We start from the raw sequence: 18063 nt of genomic DNA, 5'->3' as shown, positions 1-18063 counted from the left end.
ACCAGTGTAGTCTTGCCACCTTCTTTCTGCTGGCTTTAGCCTTCACAAGATCTTCCTGCAAGCAGATTCATAGAACCGTAGAATCACAAAATGGTTTGGGTTGGAAGGGACCTCAAAGATCATCTAGTTCCAACCCCCCTGCCATGGCAGGGACACCTCCCACTAGACCAGGTTGCTCAAGGTTCCGTACAACCTGGTCTTGAACACTGCCAGGGATCAAGCAAGCTCTCAAATAGCAGAAAGCCAGCTGGTGTTTTTTGCAGGGTTTGTTTTCTTCTGTTTAAGTGATTTAAGTCAGTTCATGGAGAAGTCTTACAACAGAGGCAGCACAAGAGGAAGGGAGGATAAAATGGAAGGGAGATCAGGACCTTCTTCTTGCAGCAGCTATGGCCAGCTGAATTTTACCAGTTCATCATTTTGATACCATGAGCATCACCATGTTAGCTATCCTAACCACACTTCAGGTGTGCTTATGGAAACCAGAGTTGCAGAGAACTTCTAGAGAAGTTCTGTTCATCAGTCTCAGTTGTGAGCAGCCATTGTTTGCTTCACTGTGAACAAATGCAGCTGAAGCACAAATCACCTTGTAAAATAAAGGGGCCCAAGTTTGGGAGAACTCTTCAGCTGGTGGAATCACAGAACCATTTAAGTCAAATGATATCATGCTGGAGAAATTTTAGGCTAACCTACTCAGCAAGGGGTAAGGCCTCAGCTGATGTCAGAGGGAGTATGACAATGTTACTTTGGCATGATCTCTTCCTCTCTGAAGCCATGTCCGTTTCCAAGTCAGTCATCAGCCAGACCGAATGCATTTTATGTAATGATCTTCAGTGCAAGATGTGGGTGGGTCTTGCAAAACATTTCTGTGGTTAAGAGAGGATTTGGGGAGTTGATTCTTGAAGAGGGCCAGCTCTGCTTCTGCACAGTGGGCCTCACTTAAACAACAGGGGTCTCAGATGCAATGTGTGTTTTAGGAAATATTGCAGTGCAGGGGAATGTTATATTCTGAACAAAGGAGGTCTTTAGCATATGTATGCCTACACTGTTAACAGCATTATTTAGTCTAAGGGAGCACAGATGTAAGACCTCTCACTATTGCAACATTAAGACGACCAGTCTGGTGTCTACCTTGGCCAAATGATACTAGAGAAGTCATTCATAATGGCTGGACAAGTGTCAAAATACTAAGAACCTAAGATCCATAACATTTAATTTATAGATCATTCTGAGACGCTATTTCAGTTCTAAGGGATATGTGTACTACTATCATATAGCCATTAGAAACTATTTATATGCCAGTTTTCCCTTAGTTGTATGTTTGGAAGGCTGTGCTTACAGGCTTACAGGGATATTTGAAATGAAGAATCTATAATACATGCTTCCACTCACACAGTGTCGATTTGACTGTCACAAGGGATTCTTAATGACAATATTACCGCCTCCCCTTTTTTGTAACACTACCGAAGCAGTGCTGTAAATGCGGGCAGTAAAGAGCTTTTTAGCAACAGAAGAGAAATTGGGTTTTACCATGCCAAGGAGGAGTGTCTGAAGCTTGGGTGCTTCTGCCACCTGAAAGGAGGGATTGAAACTAGAGTGAGGAGGCAAGTTTGCTACCATCAGAGGAGTTTAAAGCCAGCAATTGCTGTTTATGGGAGAGATTTCTTCCTACTCCTAAAACCCCAACTGCTCTGTCTCCTTTCCCCCACCCTTTCCATGGCTGTGCGGCTGCCTTTTTTTTTCCTGTGCCTAGTGTCAGCCCTGGCAGCCATGCAGCAACCAGGAGACTGAGTGGGCAGGCAGCCCCCAAGGCTTTACTCTAGCTCTGCCAGCCTCGGGGCTATACAATACATGGCTGTTATTAGCAGGAGTATGAAACTGCTGCCTCTTGCACATGTAGGGCACTGCTTATGGGGCACATTCTGGGAGCCAGATAAGTACTTTACACCTCATCACTACCCTGCGTGTAACTATAAAAATCCCTCTAGAAGCATTAACTGTAGGAAGAAAGTTGTAGCCATGCCTCTCCATTTGAAGGTACAGATTGCCCTAATTCCCAGCTAATTACATAGTTCAGTCTTGCCCAGTAGTACAACTGAGAAAATGCTGGGACGTGGAAATGACAGCTTTTAGAGCCCTGCCACATTGCTGGACCCGTTTACCACCTTCCCACTTTGGCTAGGTTGTTTGATACCACATCGCCTTAAAGCCTCTCAGTCCCAGCTCTCTCCACAGCTAAATTCCTTTACCTTTAGATTATACAAAGTTCAACCATCTGAGTTCACTTAAAAAAAAAAGTACGTGTGTGTTAGGGGGAAATGATGTTTCCTTGTGCTACAGAGACATAGTTAGTTTCTAAGTAAGCTTATTTTAGCCAAAAGGCAGGAAATTGCAACATGCCCAAACAATTTAGGTACCAGCCCTGACTCAAATCCCCTATTGAATCTCCCACACTTTTAAACTTGCTTGGCCTCAGCAACATCCATGGACTTCTTTGCCATTGCTCACTAGCCAACACATACCCCATGTGACTGCTCCTTTGGAGGCCTTCTGACAGCCAAGGATGTAATTTTGTCTTCATGGAGTCTTTCACACCATCCAGACTTTCCTCAAACAAGTGATTTACACTTTCAAAACAACCACCCACATACAAGTCCTTCTCTCCGTTTCTCCACCCTTCCTGAAAATACCTGTAACAGTTTTGACCTTCCTGGAGGATGCAACTTTCTGGTACTGTCCTCACAGGTGCCTCTTTTCCCAGTGGAGAAGCTCCTTTTGATAGCATTTTCTAGCATTGCCTTTTCTTGGGTTTTCACCAATTTCATAGGCTTGCAATCTACTCCAAATGGGCTCTGCTGTACTCCAAATTCATTACACTCGCTAAGAGTTATGAGGTAGTCTTTGAGCTGTAGTCTCTACTGTCCTATTAAAGATGGCCTCTACTTGGCCTAATAATGGTAGATTATTTAGTTGCTGCTCCTCTGACAGGGACACCCCTCCAGAACCTCATATTTTTTTACCATGCAATCTGTGGAGAAAAATACCCAGGCTGGAAATCATTTGTGGTTAAAAACAAACAAACAAACAAAACCCGAGTGCCTATGCTCAAATTCCTAAAGGTCTCCCATGTGAAACTTGAAAGAAGGCAAACTGATTTAGGTACTCTGCAAACAGAGCTCATACATTTTACTAAATTGTGCTGCCAAGCATCAGCTGGTCCATGATAACTAACAGTGTGCACGCTCATAGCTCTCAACAGAGGTGAGAAGAAATGCGGTGAGCCCAAATCTTTTCCACTGGTGTTTAATGCTTTTATTTCCTATTTGAAGTGCCTTGAGACATAGTTGCCACAGTTGCATTGGTACATGCCAGCTTATTAAATTACTGCAACTCAGTCATATATCCAAATTTCCTGATAGACAACTGTAGCTTTTGAAGAGGAGTTTTTAAGTGGTTGTAGAAGCCAAGCAGAATTTTCAAGAATTTTCAATTGTCTTGTTGAAGCAAACAGAGGTCTAAGATACTTGGGTGGTTGGGTTTTTTTTGCAAATTCCACCAGCCTACTAAATACCTCTGCAAGTCTGAGCAGCTCAGTCAGTTTAGAATATGGGATGGGGCCCTTGATCGCTTAGGACTTTTCTTGTGAAGATCTCAAGATGCAGATCTGAGTTCTTCTCATTTGAGGAATATTTATATTCAAGCTTAGCCTGAATCCATTCTAAAAATTAAGTGAACAACAAAAAACAAATCTGCACTTGAATCCTACATTTTCTCAGAGTCTGAAGCTCTGTTGTTAGTCCAATAATTTGCCACCCAGACATCTTGGGCTGAATTTTTTTGCGCTTTCTTGTTTTTGTGAAGGAGTGGGGCACAGTGTATGTGTGAGGGAGAAGTAATGATAGCCAGTGGAAAATAACCAAAGCCATTAGGTTCAACTAGAATTTACTTGCCAGCCACGCTGAGGTGAATGTGCAGCCCTGGCACAGCGCAATGCACATTGCATGTGCAATTCCAGTCAGCTGTCAAGTGGCTTGAAACTTCCAAGGGCCACTGTAGAGAGAATGTTAGGGGGTCTGCCACCCCCATCAGTAAGAGTTGTATTTGTCCACTTGGAAATTTTCTAGAGCATAGTTACGGCAGTATAGTACTGATTAAAAATAACATTGCATATTGCAAATAATGAGGTGAAAGTAAAGTTTAGGGTAAACCATACCTCTGCAGAGCTGGAAATATTAGCTATAAGTTACTATAATCTGAGGGTGTGTGCCCCAGGCTGCATGTTCAAGAATGTGACAGAGCCTGACACTGACTTGCCTCTGTAGACGTGCCATCATAGAATCATAGAACCATAGAATGGTTTGGGTTGGAAGGGACCTTAAAGGCGATCTATTTCCAACCCCCCTGCCGTGGGCAGGGACACCTTCCACCAGACCAGCTTGCTCAAAGCCCCATCCAACCTGGCCTTGAACACTGCCAGGGAGGGGGCAGCCACAGCTTCTCTGGGCAACCTATGCCAGTGCCTCACCACCCTCACAGTGAAGCACTTCTTCCTTACATCTCATCTAAATCTACTCCCTTTCAGTTTAAAGCCATTACTCCTTGTCCTGTCACTACACTCCCTGATCAAGAGTCCCTCCCCACCTTTCCTATAGGTCTCCTTTAAGTACTGGAAGGCTGCTATAAGGTCTCCCTGGAGCCTTCTCCAGACTGAACAACCCCAACTCTCTCAGCTTGTTCTCACAGGGGAGGTGCTCCAGCCTCCTGATCATCTTCATGGTCCTCCTCTGGACCTGTTCAACCGGGTCCAGGTTTTTTTGTGCTGGGGGCCCCAGAGCTGAATGCAGCACTACAGGTGGGGTCTCACCAGAGCAGAGCAGAGCAGAGGGGGAGAATCACCTCCCTCGACCTGCTGGCCGCGCTTCTTTTGATGCTGCCCAGGATGTGATTGGCATTCTGGGCTGTGAGTGCACATTGGGCTGTGAGCACACATTGCTGGCTCATACTCAGTTTTTCACGCACCAACACCCCCAAGTCCTTTTTTGCAGGGCTGCTCTTGAGCCACGCATCACGCAGCCTGTATCTGTGCTTGGGATTGCCCCGACCCATCCCTCCAGCTGACCCCAAGGAGGGACTCCTTCCAGGACTAGCAGTAGTGGCACAAGCAAAACCAAATAATTCCTGCAGCGCGCTCCCAGTGAGGCTATACACCAACCAACCACCTCAGCAAACTTCCAGCACAGGCCGAAAGCACTGGTCAAACATCAGACCCACATGTCCTTCCTCTCTTCCCTCAGGTTTCTGATAAATTCCTGCCTTGGCCAAAAAGTGTCTTCTTCTTTCCTTGATAAATATCAGCTAAGTAAATGTTTTCTGATTTGAAACTGCTCCCACCAAGACAGACCTCACTTGCAGATGAGTGGAGCCAGATTGAGCCCATCACAGGTGTTTAGCCCAGTACTGCCCACTGATGGCCGAGGTGAATGATTCACTGCTGACCTAGGCAATCACATCACCTTGTTTTTTAATGAAGGACTGAATGGAAAGAAAGCATGGAAATCTTTGGGAAAAGTTGTTCTAAACCAGTGAATTCAGCATAAACCATTGACCTGCACTATGCAGGTTTTGTTGTTGAAGTTATTACAGATTACATAGGATGATGAAAAAAAAAAAAGGTAGTTTTTGGAATGCAGCAGTATTACCAGCGCTGATCAACTGGTAAAATATGCCCCGGAGAGTCAGAGCCAGAGGAATCAAAGGAAATGGAAAATAAATTTAAAAAAAAGACAGTTAAAGTTTTTGTTGGTTTAGGGTTTTTTTTAATTAAGATTCTTGCAGTAAAAATTAGTTTTCTATACAGTTTTTCATTGAAAGAGTTTTGGAATTAATTGCATTTGTGTCAAGGAACCACTTACATGGGCCCTTATTACTCTGTTATCTGAGCACCTCCCACATTACTGAAAGGCATAAAACTGGTAGAGCAATATAATTTCCCTTCCCTTGTTCCTTATACATAAAGTCTAGAAAAGAAGGGGTTCTTTCTAATATGTGCATGTCTAAGAGACTTAAATGTGTGTATGTGTGTGTGTGTGTGTGAAAAATTATTGGTGGAAGAACTGAGTTTTGTGAATTTGTGAGAGGAAAGAAAATTAAAGTGGTAGCCTGAGACTTTCAATTTCATGCTTTTCTGCAGACCTCCTGTGTAGTCCAGGGGAAGTCACTTGTGCGCAGAGCTGCACAAGGGGTTAGCCACAGCAGTGTCTGGCATGGCAGCGTTTAGTTGCAGCCAGCTACCTGCTTGGTATCCGCAGCTGAGAGGTAGGTGGCTGGGCTATGTATGCAACTTATTGTGGGGACAGGGGAAGGAAGGCCTCTCTGCATCTGTGTGGCAAGAAGGGACCCGTCTGGGCTGGTCATTGGCAAATGCATTTTCTGTCCTGGTCCCAGCTGCAGGTGCCTTATTCTGGGAGAGAGGAAGCGATCACTGAACAACATTCACATCCATGAATGACAAAAATGGAAATCGGTTTCATTTTTAAAATTAAAACCCAGAAAAATTTCAAGTGGAAATGGACATTTTTCTGTGAAAAATGTTAATGTAAATAAGGTTTTTCCAGCTGCCGTGGTTTGAGCCTACCCAGCTGGCTCCAAAAGCACCACGCAGCTGATCGCTCACCCCTACCCCTTCCCATAAGGGATGGGGAGGAGAAAATACAACCAAAAAGGCTTGAGGGTCGAGACAAAGGACAGGGAGGGCTCACTCACCAGTTATGGTCACGGGCAACAGACTCAGCTTGGGGATAACAACGTACATTTAATACAAACAACCACCACCATCAAGGATGGTAAGAGATACAACCAGGGCTTAAATACAACACACCTTCCCCCCCCCCCCACCACTCTCCCCGGGCTCAGCTCTGCTCCCTCTTCCCCCCCAGCAGCGCAGGGGGCAGGGAATGGGGGTCACAGTCCCTCCGGCACAAGGCGTCTCCGCTGCTCCTTCCCCCTCAGGCAGAGGGGCCCTCGCAGCCCTCCCCTGCCCCACCGCGGGGTCCCTCTCCCGGCAGACATTCCTCCTCCCGCTGCCCCACCGCGAGTCCTTCCCGCGGGGCCGCAGCTCCCCAGAACCCCCCAGCGCGGGTCCCTCCCGGGGCTGCCGCCCTCCCACCCACGGGCGGCTCCAGCGCGGCCGCAGTCGCGGCTGCTCCGGGCCCGGTCCCTGCCCCTCCAGCCCGGGGCCCTCCGCGGGCTGCAGGGCGGCCTCTGGGCCGCCGCTGGGCTCCAGGGGCTGCGGGGGCTCAGCCGCCACCCCCCCGCGGGCCGTAGGGGAACCCCTGCTCCGGCACAGCTCCCCCTCTGCTTCCTCACTGACCTGGGTGTCCACAGGGCTGTCTCTTTCCCACCCCCCTTCGCTCACCAACACAAACAGAACAAAGAGACATAATCAACGGCTTCTTTTACTCTTAAATTTGCAGAGGCACCATTGGCCTGGTCTTGCCCAGAGGTGGGTCCAAAATTGGAGCCAGGGGAGCTTCTTGAAGCCTCTTACAGAAGCCACCTCTGTAGCCCACTCCCCCTCTACCAAAACCCCACCAGACATCAAACCACCACATCAACCAAAAAATCTGACTGCCTCTTTCCTTTCACATTCCTCTTGTAGATGTCACGGATGAGGTGACCATCGGGGTAGGTTTCAGCTAGAATGGAAACCTGCAATTTTTGTCAGATGTTATCTCTTCAAAATGCACTGCCTTTTTCTCCATAGGACTGGTACGGAGAGTCTATAGTAAGGGTACTGGCAAACTAAGCTGTGGGTTTAGAGACAGTACAGGTTTCAGAGATACTCTTTACAGTTTGAAAATGGGAAATACCATCAATAATGTTAATATCTCTAACCATTTTGGGCGTGCTCATTGAGTGTGTTATTCATATCCTTTTTCAAAACGCATTTTATATTCTTGTGCTGAACCTGTCATCATCCCCATTGTAACACGTACTAACCCCAGGCTGAGAGATGGGAATAGAAAGACAGGCTGACAAGAATCCGTTTTAGCACCTAGAAGCTAGATGTCTTTGGTTGCCTGCCCTTTAGCCACTGCAACAAGCCATGTCTCAGAGATGGGTTTTGCTTTCAAAGTAAAATGCAACTATATGGCCATCTTAGGGATCTGGACAGTTGAGCTATAAAAACCCTGTTGTTTCTGACAGCAGCAGAACTCACAGCTCTGTGCAATTCGCTTTCCATATTTCATAGTTACCAGTTATTATGCTGTGCTGCGCACACACACACTGCAAGCAGGAAGTAGGAGCAGCTCAGCTCTTGGCTTCCTTGGTCTCAAGAGACTGCCATGAAACTGAAAAACACTAAACTAAAACCTAAGTATCTGTTAGACCTTTAATTAGCGACCTAAGGAGTGTTTGCCAAGAGGAAATTTGAATTCAATTATCCAAATAGAAAGTATTTAACCTCTCAATAGCACTCAAGTAATTATAATACTTGGGGTTTTTTTCAGGAACATTAAAAAATAAAACAAAAAGCAAATCCAAAATGGTAGATGGTGTCAATTTTATATCACATGGAATATACAAAGGAACATTGTCCGTGCTTTAGACCCCTCATGTTACGTAGAAAAGGGCAGCCTTAAGCAGGGAGAGCAGGTTGCAGGATTCTTAATTTCCCCACCGAAACAGCCAGCAACAGCATCAGGGCTAACAGTGATAGTTTTAAGTGCATCGGTACAACAATAAACACACAAGTAAGATCAGCCGGTCATCTCACACAGCTTTTAATGAGATAAAGATACTCAGTCAGTGTCAGAAGGACTAGGACGCATCAGAAGAGGCTGTATGTTCCAGTATGTTTTGCAAACATTAGTTGCTACCAACCAAGCCATTTGCATTTCAGATTGCAGCAGCCGTTTCAGCCCTGATCCTGACTGTCCTTTCGCTACACATCCACCCAAAAGTTTCCAGAATTAATCCCAAGGAAAAAAAAGCCAATATTTTCTTGCTCCTCTCTTCACAGACTGTAGATTGCTTTGGGATTATGTTTATCAGCTGCTTTCTGACAGCCGGTACGAAAATTTCATCCGATGGGAAGATAAGGAATCCAAAATATTTCGGATAGTGGATCCCAACGGGCTGGCCCGGCTGTGGGGAAACCACAAGGTAAGGAAGCAATGCGATTTTCCTCCTATGGCACTTCACCTCTTGTAACATCACAGAATTCACTTATAAACAGGGGGGGAAAGGAAGAAAGCGTGTGCATATGAACTACTGCTGGGAAGTTGTAATCTTTCATTCTACGCACATGAGAAATATAAAGCATCCAGCCTCCAGCACTAAAACCTACCCTTCATGTAGAGAACCGGTTTGTTTGGTTTAAAGGCATTTAATTATAAAATTACAAGGAGTGCAAGAATTAACGGTCCTTCTCTCGCAAGGCATCTCATTTCGTCCTGAAACTTGATGCTAAGGAGGTTCTGGTTAGATATGGTCTGCAAGGAGCTGTATACTACATCTTGGCAGGAGCTTTCTGTCTGTCTTCCTGTCTGCACCAACATTCAGGTTTCACACGCTGTCTTGTGACAGACACCAAATGCTGCAGGATTATGTATTTCCTTTTAAGAGGGTAATTCGGCTTTGTTCTCTGGAAAGGCAGTTACTGATTTTTGCAGTTTGGGGCTGAGTATGTGTAGATATATCTGTATGAGTATATATAGATATACATATGATCTATATATATAGTCTATACATATGAGTATATTCAAATGAATATATGAGTAGCCAGCATGGACTTAAAAAAGGGAAATCATGCTTGACCACTGTGATAACTGTCTATGATGAAATTCTTAGCTCAGTGGCTACAGGGACAACAGTGGACATAGCTTATCTTGATTCTATAAAGGCTTTTCAGACTGTCTCTATAATATCCTTATAGGCAATCTAGAAGTATGACCTAGACAAGAATATAGTGAGGTAGATTGAAAACTGGCTGCAAAGATTGTGATCCAACAGCACAAAATCCAGTCACTAGTGGTGTTACCCTGGGGATTGTTTCTGGGTCTGATGCTGTTTAACATGTTCATTAATGAGCTGGATTTTGGGACAGAGTGAACCTTCAGCAAGTTCTCAGACATTACAAAACTGGAAGGAGTGGCTGATACACCAGAGAGTTGTGCTGCCATCCGGAGGGACCTGGTCATGTTGGAGAAATGGGCCAAAGGGAATTTCATTAAACTTAAGAAGGGGCAATGTAAAGTCTTCCACCTGAGGAGGAATGACCTGGGGAGGTGTGGGACATCACGTTGCCCCTTGTTAGGTCTCGTGAGACCCCAGGTGTGGGACTGTTCTACACGAAGATGGTCAGACAGGGGAGCAGGTTGCCCAGAGGAGACTGTGGAGTCTTCATTCTTGGAGATGTTCAAAACCCAACTGGACACAGTCCTGAGCAACTGTGTCTGGTTGACCCTGCTTTGAGCAGAGGGACTGCCCTAGGTGATCTCCAGAGGTGCCTTCCAACCTAAACTGTTCTGTGATTCTGTGTATGAGTATACATAGCCTGTAATCTTGATAAGGTCAAGATTTTCTCATGTGACTTGTTGCTTACAAGAACATCTGTCTTAGGGGTCTTGGGCTGCAACAATAGAGAGTCCTGCTCGTACCTAACCTCCCTGCGAATCATCAGGCCTTGCCATCATGCCCCGTGTTGGGTGTCTAAAACTGAAGCTACTTCAGACCACTAGCCACTTGGGAAATGCAGTGGCCTTTTAGCATATAAGAAATGGAAAAAGCACACATGGTATTTCAAGGGGCTTCCCAATGAGTGGAATCTAGATTTTACAGGGAAAACATTGTCATTGTTAGTGTTTAACTGCCACGGGAGCTCTTTATGTGGCCTCCCTGTTGCGGTCAGGGCAAGCAGAGGAGGGCAGCCCTTAGGGGGCATTTTAAACAGGCAGATCAGTCTCATTTAATAAAGCCAGGTCAGCACTATAGCCTTCTGCCTGATCTTGGACTGACAGAGCTGTGCCAAGCCAAACTCCTAAGATGGAGGCTCCCAGTGCAAAAGCATGCTTCTACTAGTTTGGCATGTTTTGCCCATGGCAAGGCGGCTGCTTTATACTCGTGCAAACACGGCTTTGCCAGTGTAGTTGTCTCTCTGCTGGGAGGTTCTTTGCCAGCAATAGTAACCAGTGCTCCTTGTGCCAGAAAAATGCTCTTCATGTAGACGTAGCCTAAGGGACGGATCCTGTTGTCCCAAGTCAGCACTATGGAGGCTGCCCACATACAGCTCTGCCAGTGCCCATCACTTCTGCCTTGTGACACTCAGCTTCAGCAGGGCCATACCTCAGTTGCCCCGCAGTGCTCTGGCTATGGCCTTTAGGGTCAGCAGCTCCCAAAATGAAGGGGAGGGTCCGTCACAGAAGCAGGTGCACAACGTAATGAACTTCTTGATTTACACCTGTATAACAAGAGGAGAAACAGGCTCTCAGTCTCCACAGTGCTCTGTAAGCATTAACTAGTTAATGGCGGGGAATCCCAGAGGAGCAGTGCTCTTAGCAGGGATTGCTGACAGATTTAGTCTATTGGTCACTGTTCTTATGCTTTTACAAAAGGTGGTTTCATTAAGAACAGGCCTGTCACGTCCCACTTGGCACGAGCATCTCCCTCCATCTAATGTCTCCTCTTGTGGTTGTTGAAGCCTTTTGTTATCTGTGGTCCAAGAAACTGTAGAAAAACCTCACTTGGAATTTTCGTTAGACTTTCTTGCTTAAATTGTCCTGAATGAAAAGAGACCCATAAAATTTGTTGATGAGGGCTGGAGGGGCAGGATGTCCCTGCAAACAGCAGAAGAGTGGAACATGTAATTCCTTGAACTGACTTGGTTACTTTAACTAGCTATGATAGTTCTGCAGCTCCTTTTGGGGCTTAGGAAGGTTTTAATGAGTCATCTCACCACGTTTTTCCTTTTTCTTTTGAAAAAACAGAACAGAACAAATATGACTTATGAGAAAATGTCCAGAGCCCTACGCCACTACTACAAACTAAATATTATCCGGAAGGAGCCAGGACAAAGGCTTTTGTTCAGGTAATTTTTTCTTTTCTTTGCCATTCCTTTCTACAGACAATTAATTTTTGAAGACGGAGGATGGAATTGTGTATGTGGGATACTTCATTGCCACAGCTGTAACACAGGTCACAGTGGACATAAGTTTGTAAAAGCTGCGTAGACCAGTGCTTCCTAGCTTTCAAGGCAACCGCACCAATTTACAAAAATATGGGCCTGTTTCAATGATCAGTGGAGTCAATGAAAGTCTTTTCACTCACTTCAAGCAGGCTGTGCCATCGTTTAAGGCCCTAGCTAAATGATTCATGATCTCAGCCAAACTGCTGGAAAACCCACTCCAGGCTGACTTCTCAAACACAGCTGCCGGTGAAAGCTAAGCAGGGATCAGGCATTTCCTCAAGCGCATCAGCATGACAGAAGAGAAGTGCTGGTGACCGTGTCTTCAGCAGTGCCACCTTCAAGGAAGAGAGGGACCTGCAAGAGCTGTTCATAAACCCTAGCGCATCGGAATGGATGATACAACCAAGAATTTAGGAAACGGTGCCTGAAACAGCGTTAAAGCAAGGACGTACTTGTACAAACTTGAGTGCGGCTGGCAGAGAGCGGGAGCGCTCCGGTTCTCTTCAGACGAGACCAGCGAATCCTAGTGCATACGTCTCACCCACAGAGCACTGAACTCAGACCAAAGACTGCTTTGATGTCAGTGGTCTGGATCTAGTAATGTGCTTGGAAATGATATCAATAGGAAGGCAGTCTTGGAGTTCGTTTTCTTAAATAGCTAACAGAACTGCATTAACACTTAAACTATCTACAGCTGAAAGGGTTTCTGTGGAATGTCTTGTTTATGTCAGCTCTTAGAAGGAGCCTTAGATGGGGGAAGGAGAGTGAAGGGAAGAAGGAATCACAGGCAAAATCAACTGTGTGATTTTAATTTTTTTTTTACGGAAAGTTAAAACAAGGTTGCTCCGTCAGCAGCAGTACCAAGGGAACCTGGATTGCTGTGGCCTTGTGTGAAGACTGCACTGCCCCGAGGGAGTTCTGTGATGCTGAACAGTGAATGTGCTTATCTTGGAGCCTCTCCTTCAGTGGGGGCAACAAACGTAACAGGAGTCCATCTCTTCTCAACCAGGCTGCCTATTTTCTCAAAACTGTAGAAACTCAACACCCTTGGAGACCTCAGTTCCTCTGTCAGACTTGCCCAAAATTGACCAACAGATTCAAAGGTCACCAGGAAGCATAAAACATGAGCATATAAACCTCATTTCCTTTGGAAACTGGGGGGAAAAAAACCCAACAAAGCATTTTTTGCACAATTCCCAATAAAAACTTATTGATGTTGTTTTCTTAGACCTATTTATATCTGAGGAGAAAAAGAAGAACAGCTGCAAAAAATCAAGCCATTAATGTGCCTTTCTCGGCCATTTCTCGCAAGCACAGAAATAATAGGAAATGTGACTTTATAAGTAACATGCAGGCAGTTGTCATCTGCAGATATCTGTACAGAGCTTTAAGTAAAATGGAGTCAGAGAAGGATTTCTAATAGGTTGCCCGAGTGTCTTCTGCAACAGAAGAGGTCACAGATACTGTTTCTTCATTAGCTTGTAGTTCTGGGTTGTTTTTTTTAAAATTTAATCAAATGCTATTACAAATGCCCATGCTTTGAGTTCCCTGACATGACTTAAAACACAGACCAAAACGAATACTCAAAGTACTGTGGTACAGCTCGCATCAGCCCATTTCCCACATGGTTTAGGAAACAGAGCAGACAGAAGGTAGGGAGGGCAGTGGGATCACTCTCTGTTTTGATTTCATCCTCATGCGAGATCAACAAGACAAGCACAGGGTTTAAATCAGGGCACAGTCTGGCCCGTAGGCTTTGGTGTTTTCACTGTGTAGCCAGGGACTGATTCACCACTTCTGTATGCTAGTTTTTCACCACCGTAACACCGTTTATATCAGCAGCGTTCTTCCAGCATACAAATGGGAGTGACACAGCAGTGAGTCACAGCCTTTTCTTTTTTTTTTCCCCTAAATGCATATGTGCACATGATTTCCAAAATTAGAAGGGGTGACAAAAGGTTAGTTCCAGGCTGTGCTGTGCGTTTGCTGAGAGACTTCAGATTTTTCAGATGGAAAGCCCTCAGCTTTATAACCTCAGAGGCAGAAGAGGCAAGTCTTGCCCATTAGCTTCAGCAGTGATTTTTCTGGGTCACTAATAGTAACGAGGCTCCTGTCAGTTGGTTTTGTTTTCACTGGGGCAAGGATACTGGGCATATCATCAACCTGAAATAAAATTAGCTCCTCTGATTAACACATTTTGTACTGCTGAATGTTAGCCAGTACATCGTTAATGAAAGACTGTGAAATTCTGTAACACTTCCAGCACAAACATCTTTCATCCTAATTTCTCCAGAAATACTTATGAGTTAGGAAAGTGATTTGTGTTTAAACTAGGATTTCATCCTTCCTGTGCCACTCTCTCTTCCTACGCTATTAAATTCAGAAAGAAAAAGCAGAGCTTTTCCGTGCTTTCTCTGTGCAGTAGTGCACAAAAGCATCCTGGCAAAGATCAAGCCTGCAGACTTGATCTGCAGGCTGGTGGATGTCCTTTCCCATTTCCTACTGCTGCCACGCCTCCCCAGAGACAGTTTCTGTTTCTAGCCCCCTGCAGACTTACTGCATGAAGACATTAGTGCTGGGGGCCGTGGCATTCATTTACAGAGGATGCTGCTTCATTACAATTACGCTTGCTACAGCCACACAGGAAGACACTGTCTTTGCTCACAGTTCCCTGGCCCAAAAGCTTTTTCTTTCAGGGCTTCTTCCGTTTCCCAGAACTTGTTCTGACTTGGTCCTTGGCTTCTTCCACCACTGTTCCTTTGGCGTTTCATATTCCTCTTCACTCACCTACACACAAGCCTGCACAAACCAGTAGCCCTCTGCCTCTCCATGCCTTGCAAGTGCTTTCGCTTTGAAATGTGCTGGCCATAAAGGTCTTTAATGTTTCTGTCCCCAGACACCGTAAATGAGTGTACCTGTGGTGTACAGTCATCTTACATGACAAACAATATGAGGGAGAAGAAGTCAATATCATTCTTTGAAAAAGACTGTGGGGTTTGGTTCTGATTCGGACTTTCAAGGACCAGGAGTAAATGCCCGTGGGGTTTTTTGGTTTACATTCAAGGTATGGAGGAGGGAAGACACCAGTAGGCTGGGGAGAAGCTGGGAAAAAGTCATTGGGAGGATACAGCAAAGATGATTTTGGGAGCTGTAGAGTTCAGGGGCCTTAAAGTCTTGATGAAGGTAAAAGCTGAGAGCACTGGGAAATCCGCTTGTTTCTCTGTTTTGCAGGTTCATGAAGACCCCAGATGAGATTATGAGTGGCCGAACAGACCGCCTCGAGCACCTTGAATCCCAGGAACTGGATGAACAAATATACCAAGAAGATGAGTGCTGAAGGGAACTGGTGCACCGCCTCTGTGGGTCTATGGGAGAAACATCTGCCCAGATGGCTGGCACAGTTTGGGAGGGGAAGCAACAACCCAGCAGCAGTACTTGGGGTCGCCGCTTAGCTTGAAGACCACGCAGGACCTGAAGCACCTTAACAAAACAAACTAACAGGCAGAAGTGGTGCTGGCAGAAAAGTAAAGGGGAGAAAGCCTGGACTTATGCACTACTTCACTGTTCCTACAAAGTCTCCCTTGAGTTCTTTCTTTCTTCTTGGTTTGTTTCAGTTTTGGGGGTTTTTTGTTGTTTTTTTTTTTCCCTAATAAACATGCAGTTTGACTTTCCTTATCTCACATAGGACAAGACGTCAGATTATGCTTTTTTTTTTCTCAGAAGGCTTTCCTATGGAAATAGAACGCTCTTATTTTCTGTGCAAGTCTCATGACATAACACTGCATAAAACAATAGCGTCACAGAAGGGATTTGCCCAAGGGTTCCAGTTTGCTCGGATCAATTTACATGTGCTGCCACTGGGAAATGTGTTGAAGCTACCAAAAGAATTTACCACACATACCTGTCAAATGAAGAGGAGTCACCCTTCACGTGTAGGCTGGGAGATCATACCAGCATAGCTTGGGCTCACAACGAGCCCTGCGAGTGGCTGTTAACTGCTGGAATACGGACCAAAACCAATCACCTAAGTGCTCCGGGGAGGAGAAAAATAAATGTGACAAACCTCTGCAATAGACTGATGTTGACGTTTTCCCTCCCTCTAGCAAAGAAGTGATAGAGTGGAGCAGAGGGGGAGGGAGGGCGGGGGGAAATATATATATATACGTGTGTATATATAGAAACGTTTCGTGTGTGTGTGTATATATATATATATGTATATATATGTAACCCCCACAATATATCCACAATGCAGAATTTCAGCTCAAAGCTTTCTATAAAAAAGCAAAGGCTGAAGCATCTGTAATTACAAAAGGGAGGGGTGTTTCTTACACCTGCTAGCAATTTTGGGCTGAAAGGTGAAGGACTCTTTAACGTCGTAGGGAGAAAGCAAAGGGACCCATCACATGGTTTGTATTACTCAGAAACCTCTCCAGAATCGTTTTGTGCTGCTGGAGAGGTAGATGATTCACCAGTCTGAAAACTGATGGTAGAGAACTAGAGACCAAATAGCTATACTTATATCTTGTAATTGATTTTGGCTTTGTTTTGGGATTTGTTTTTTTTATGCCTCCCACTACCCTCCCCCTCTCCACAGCTCTGCCATCAAGGGAGCTTGTCTCAGCTTGCCCGTTTTTAACATGATTTAAAAGACAAGAAAAAAAGAAACCCTACAGCTGTGTTGTTTTCTTGGGTTTTGGTTTTGTTCTGGGTGCAATGTGCCTCATTTGTTACACCCCCGTTTTGTTTTGCTGCACTGAGGGTGCTTTGCAGGAGGCGAAGAGCTGTGCCTAGTTCGGCTGCAGGAAGCTCAGCAGTCCTGGATGCCCAGAGAAACAACAGGCCTTTTTCATTTAGCCTTGCTTGGGCCACCATGACAGGAAAGTCTGTGGTGTCCAGGCGTCCAGCGATCCATCATCAGTGGTCCTTTTAGTGGAAGGAGGATCAGAAATGGTGCTTGCAAAGGGAGAAGATTTATAGAGAAACTGCAGGAATCACATGGTGTCTGGAAGAAAGCACGTCCACACCAGTTCATTAAAAACAGAAAGCCTCTTTTATGGGAACACGCATACTAGAAATGGAAAAAAATCAATGGGCCAATCTAATCTGTTTCAACCAAAAAACAAGGTACATTCCCATGATAGAGCTTTTATCAGCTATTAAACCAACACAACATTTGATCTTACCACATATTTAACAAGAGGGTTAATCTATCCAGGAAAAAACGGCACTCGGCAATGAATAGTGTGCCCTGTTTAAACAGAGATAGTCCATTCTCACAAAAGACTTCATATTGAGTCACAGGTCCTAGAAGGAACAGCTTTGTTAAGGGTGTAGATAGGCATCGTACAAAGAGGAGATATTTTCAGAGCCAGTATCTGATGAGGAATGACAGGGTGTACATCTCTCCCTAAGCTTTTGCCAGCCACATCTTTTTATTAAATCGTAGTCAATATGTTACAAGTCCCAGCACACCACGTACTTGGCTTTTTCTGCCTCAAAAGAAAAGGCGCAGGAGTGCACACCAGAAAGATGAGCAGACAGCCTGTCACTTGTCTCTGCCGTGACTCTCAAGTCCATGGAGCTCAGGAGGTGTGAGATTGGGAGACACTGAGGGACTTCAGTGGTCACAGATCTGAAACGAAAGGTCCCTTGAAACCAAGAGGCCAAGGAGTTACTCTGCTCTGTCACCCTGCTCAAGGGCACCCAGGTTGCGGCCATGTCTCAGGAGCTGGGGTGAGGAGGGTGAGGTGAATATGAATGACAGATGAAGGGTGATCAGAAATATCAGTGTAAAGAAAGGCTCTTGCTGGTTTCTTGTGTTTCTTAGGATATTCAGTGGTAGAAAGAAACCAAGTTTGTGCAGAGAACAATTCATACCC

General features: G+C 45.2%; 1 protein-coding gene across 1 annotated transcript in view; it reads left to right on the top strand.

The window, feature by feature from the left end:
- The window catches only part of ETV6 (ETS variant transcription factor 6), a 144708-nt gene extending 128449 nt beyond the window's left edge, over window positions 1-16259 (top strand). The window contains exons 6-8 of the mRNA XM_086466029.1: window positions 9020-9162; window positions 11985-12085; window positions 15416-16259. Of these exons, the coding sequence (XP_086322155.1) occupies window positions 9020-9162; window positions 11985-12085; window positions 15416-15521 (350 nt within the window). The 3' untranslated portion in view covers window positions 15522-16259. The remainder of the gene's footprint in view (window positions 1-9019; window positions 9163-11984; window positions 12086-15415) is intronic.
- The last annotated feature ends 1804 nt before the right edge of the window (window positions 16260-18063 follow it).

Source organism: Leptosomus discolor, chromosome 1 (assembly GCF_034619465.1).
Source record: "Leptosomus discolor isolate bLepDis1 chromosome 1, bLepDis1.hap2, whole genome shotgun sequence".
Classification (NCBI taxonomy): Eukaryota; Metazoa; Chordata; class Aves; order Leptosomiformes; family Leptosomidae; genus Leptosomus; species Leptosomus discolor.
The sequence above is the reverse complement of the archived record's forward strand: the minus strand, read 5'-3'. Positions and strand labels throughout refer to the sequence as shown.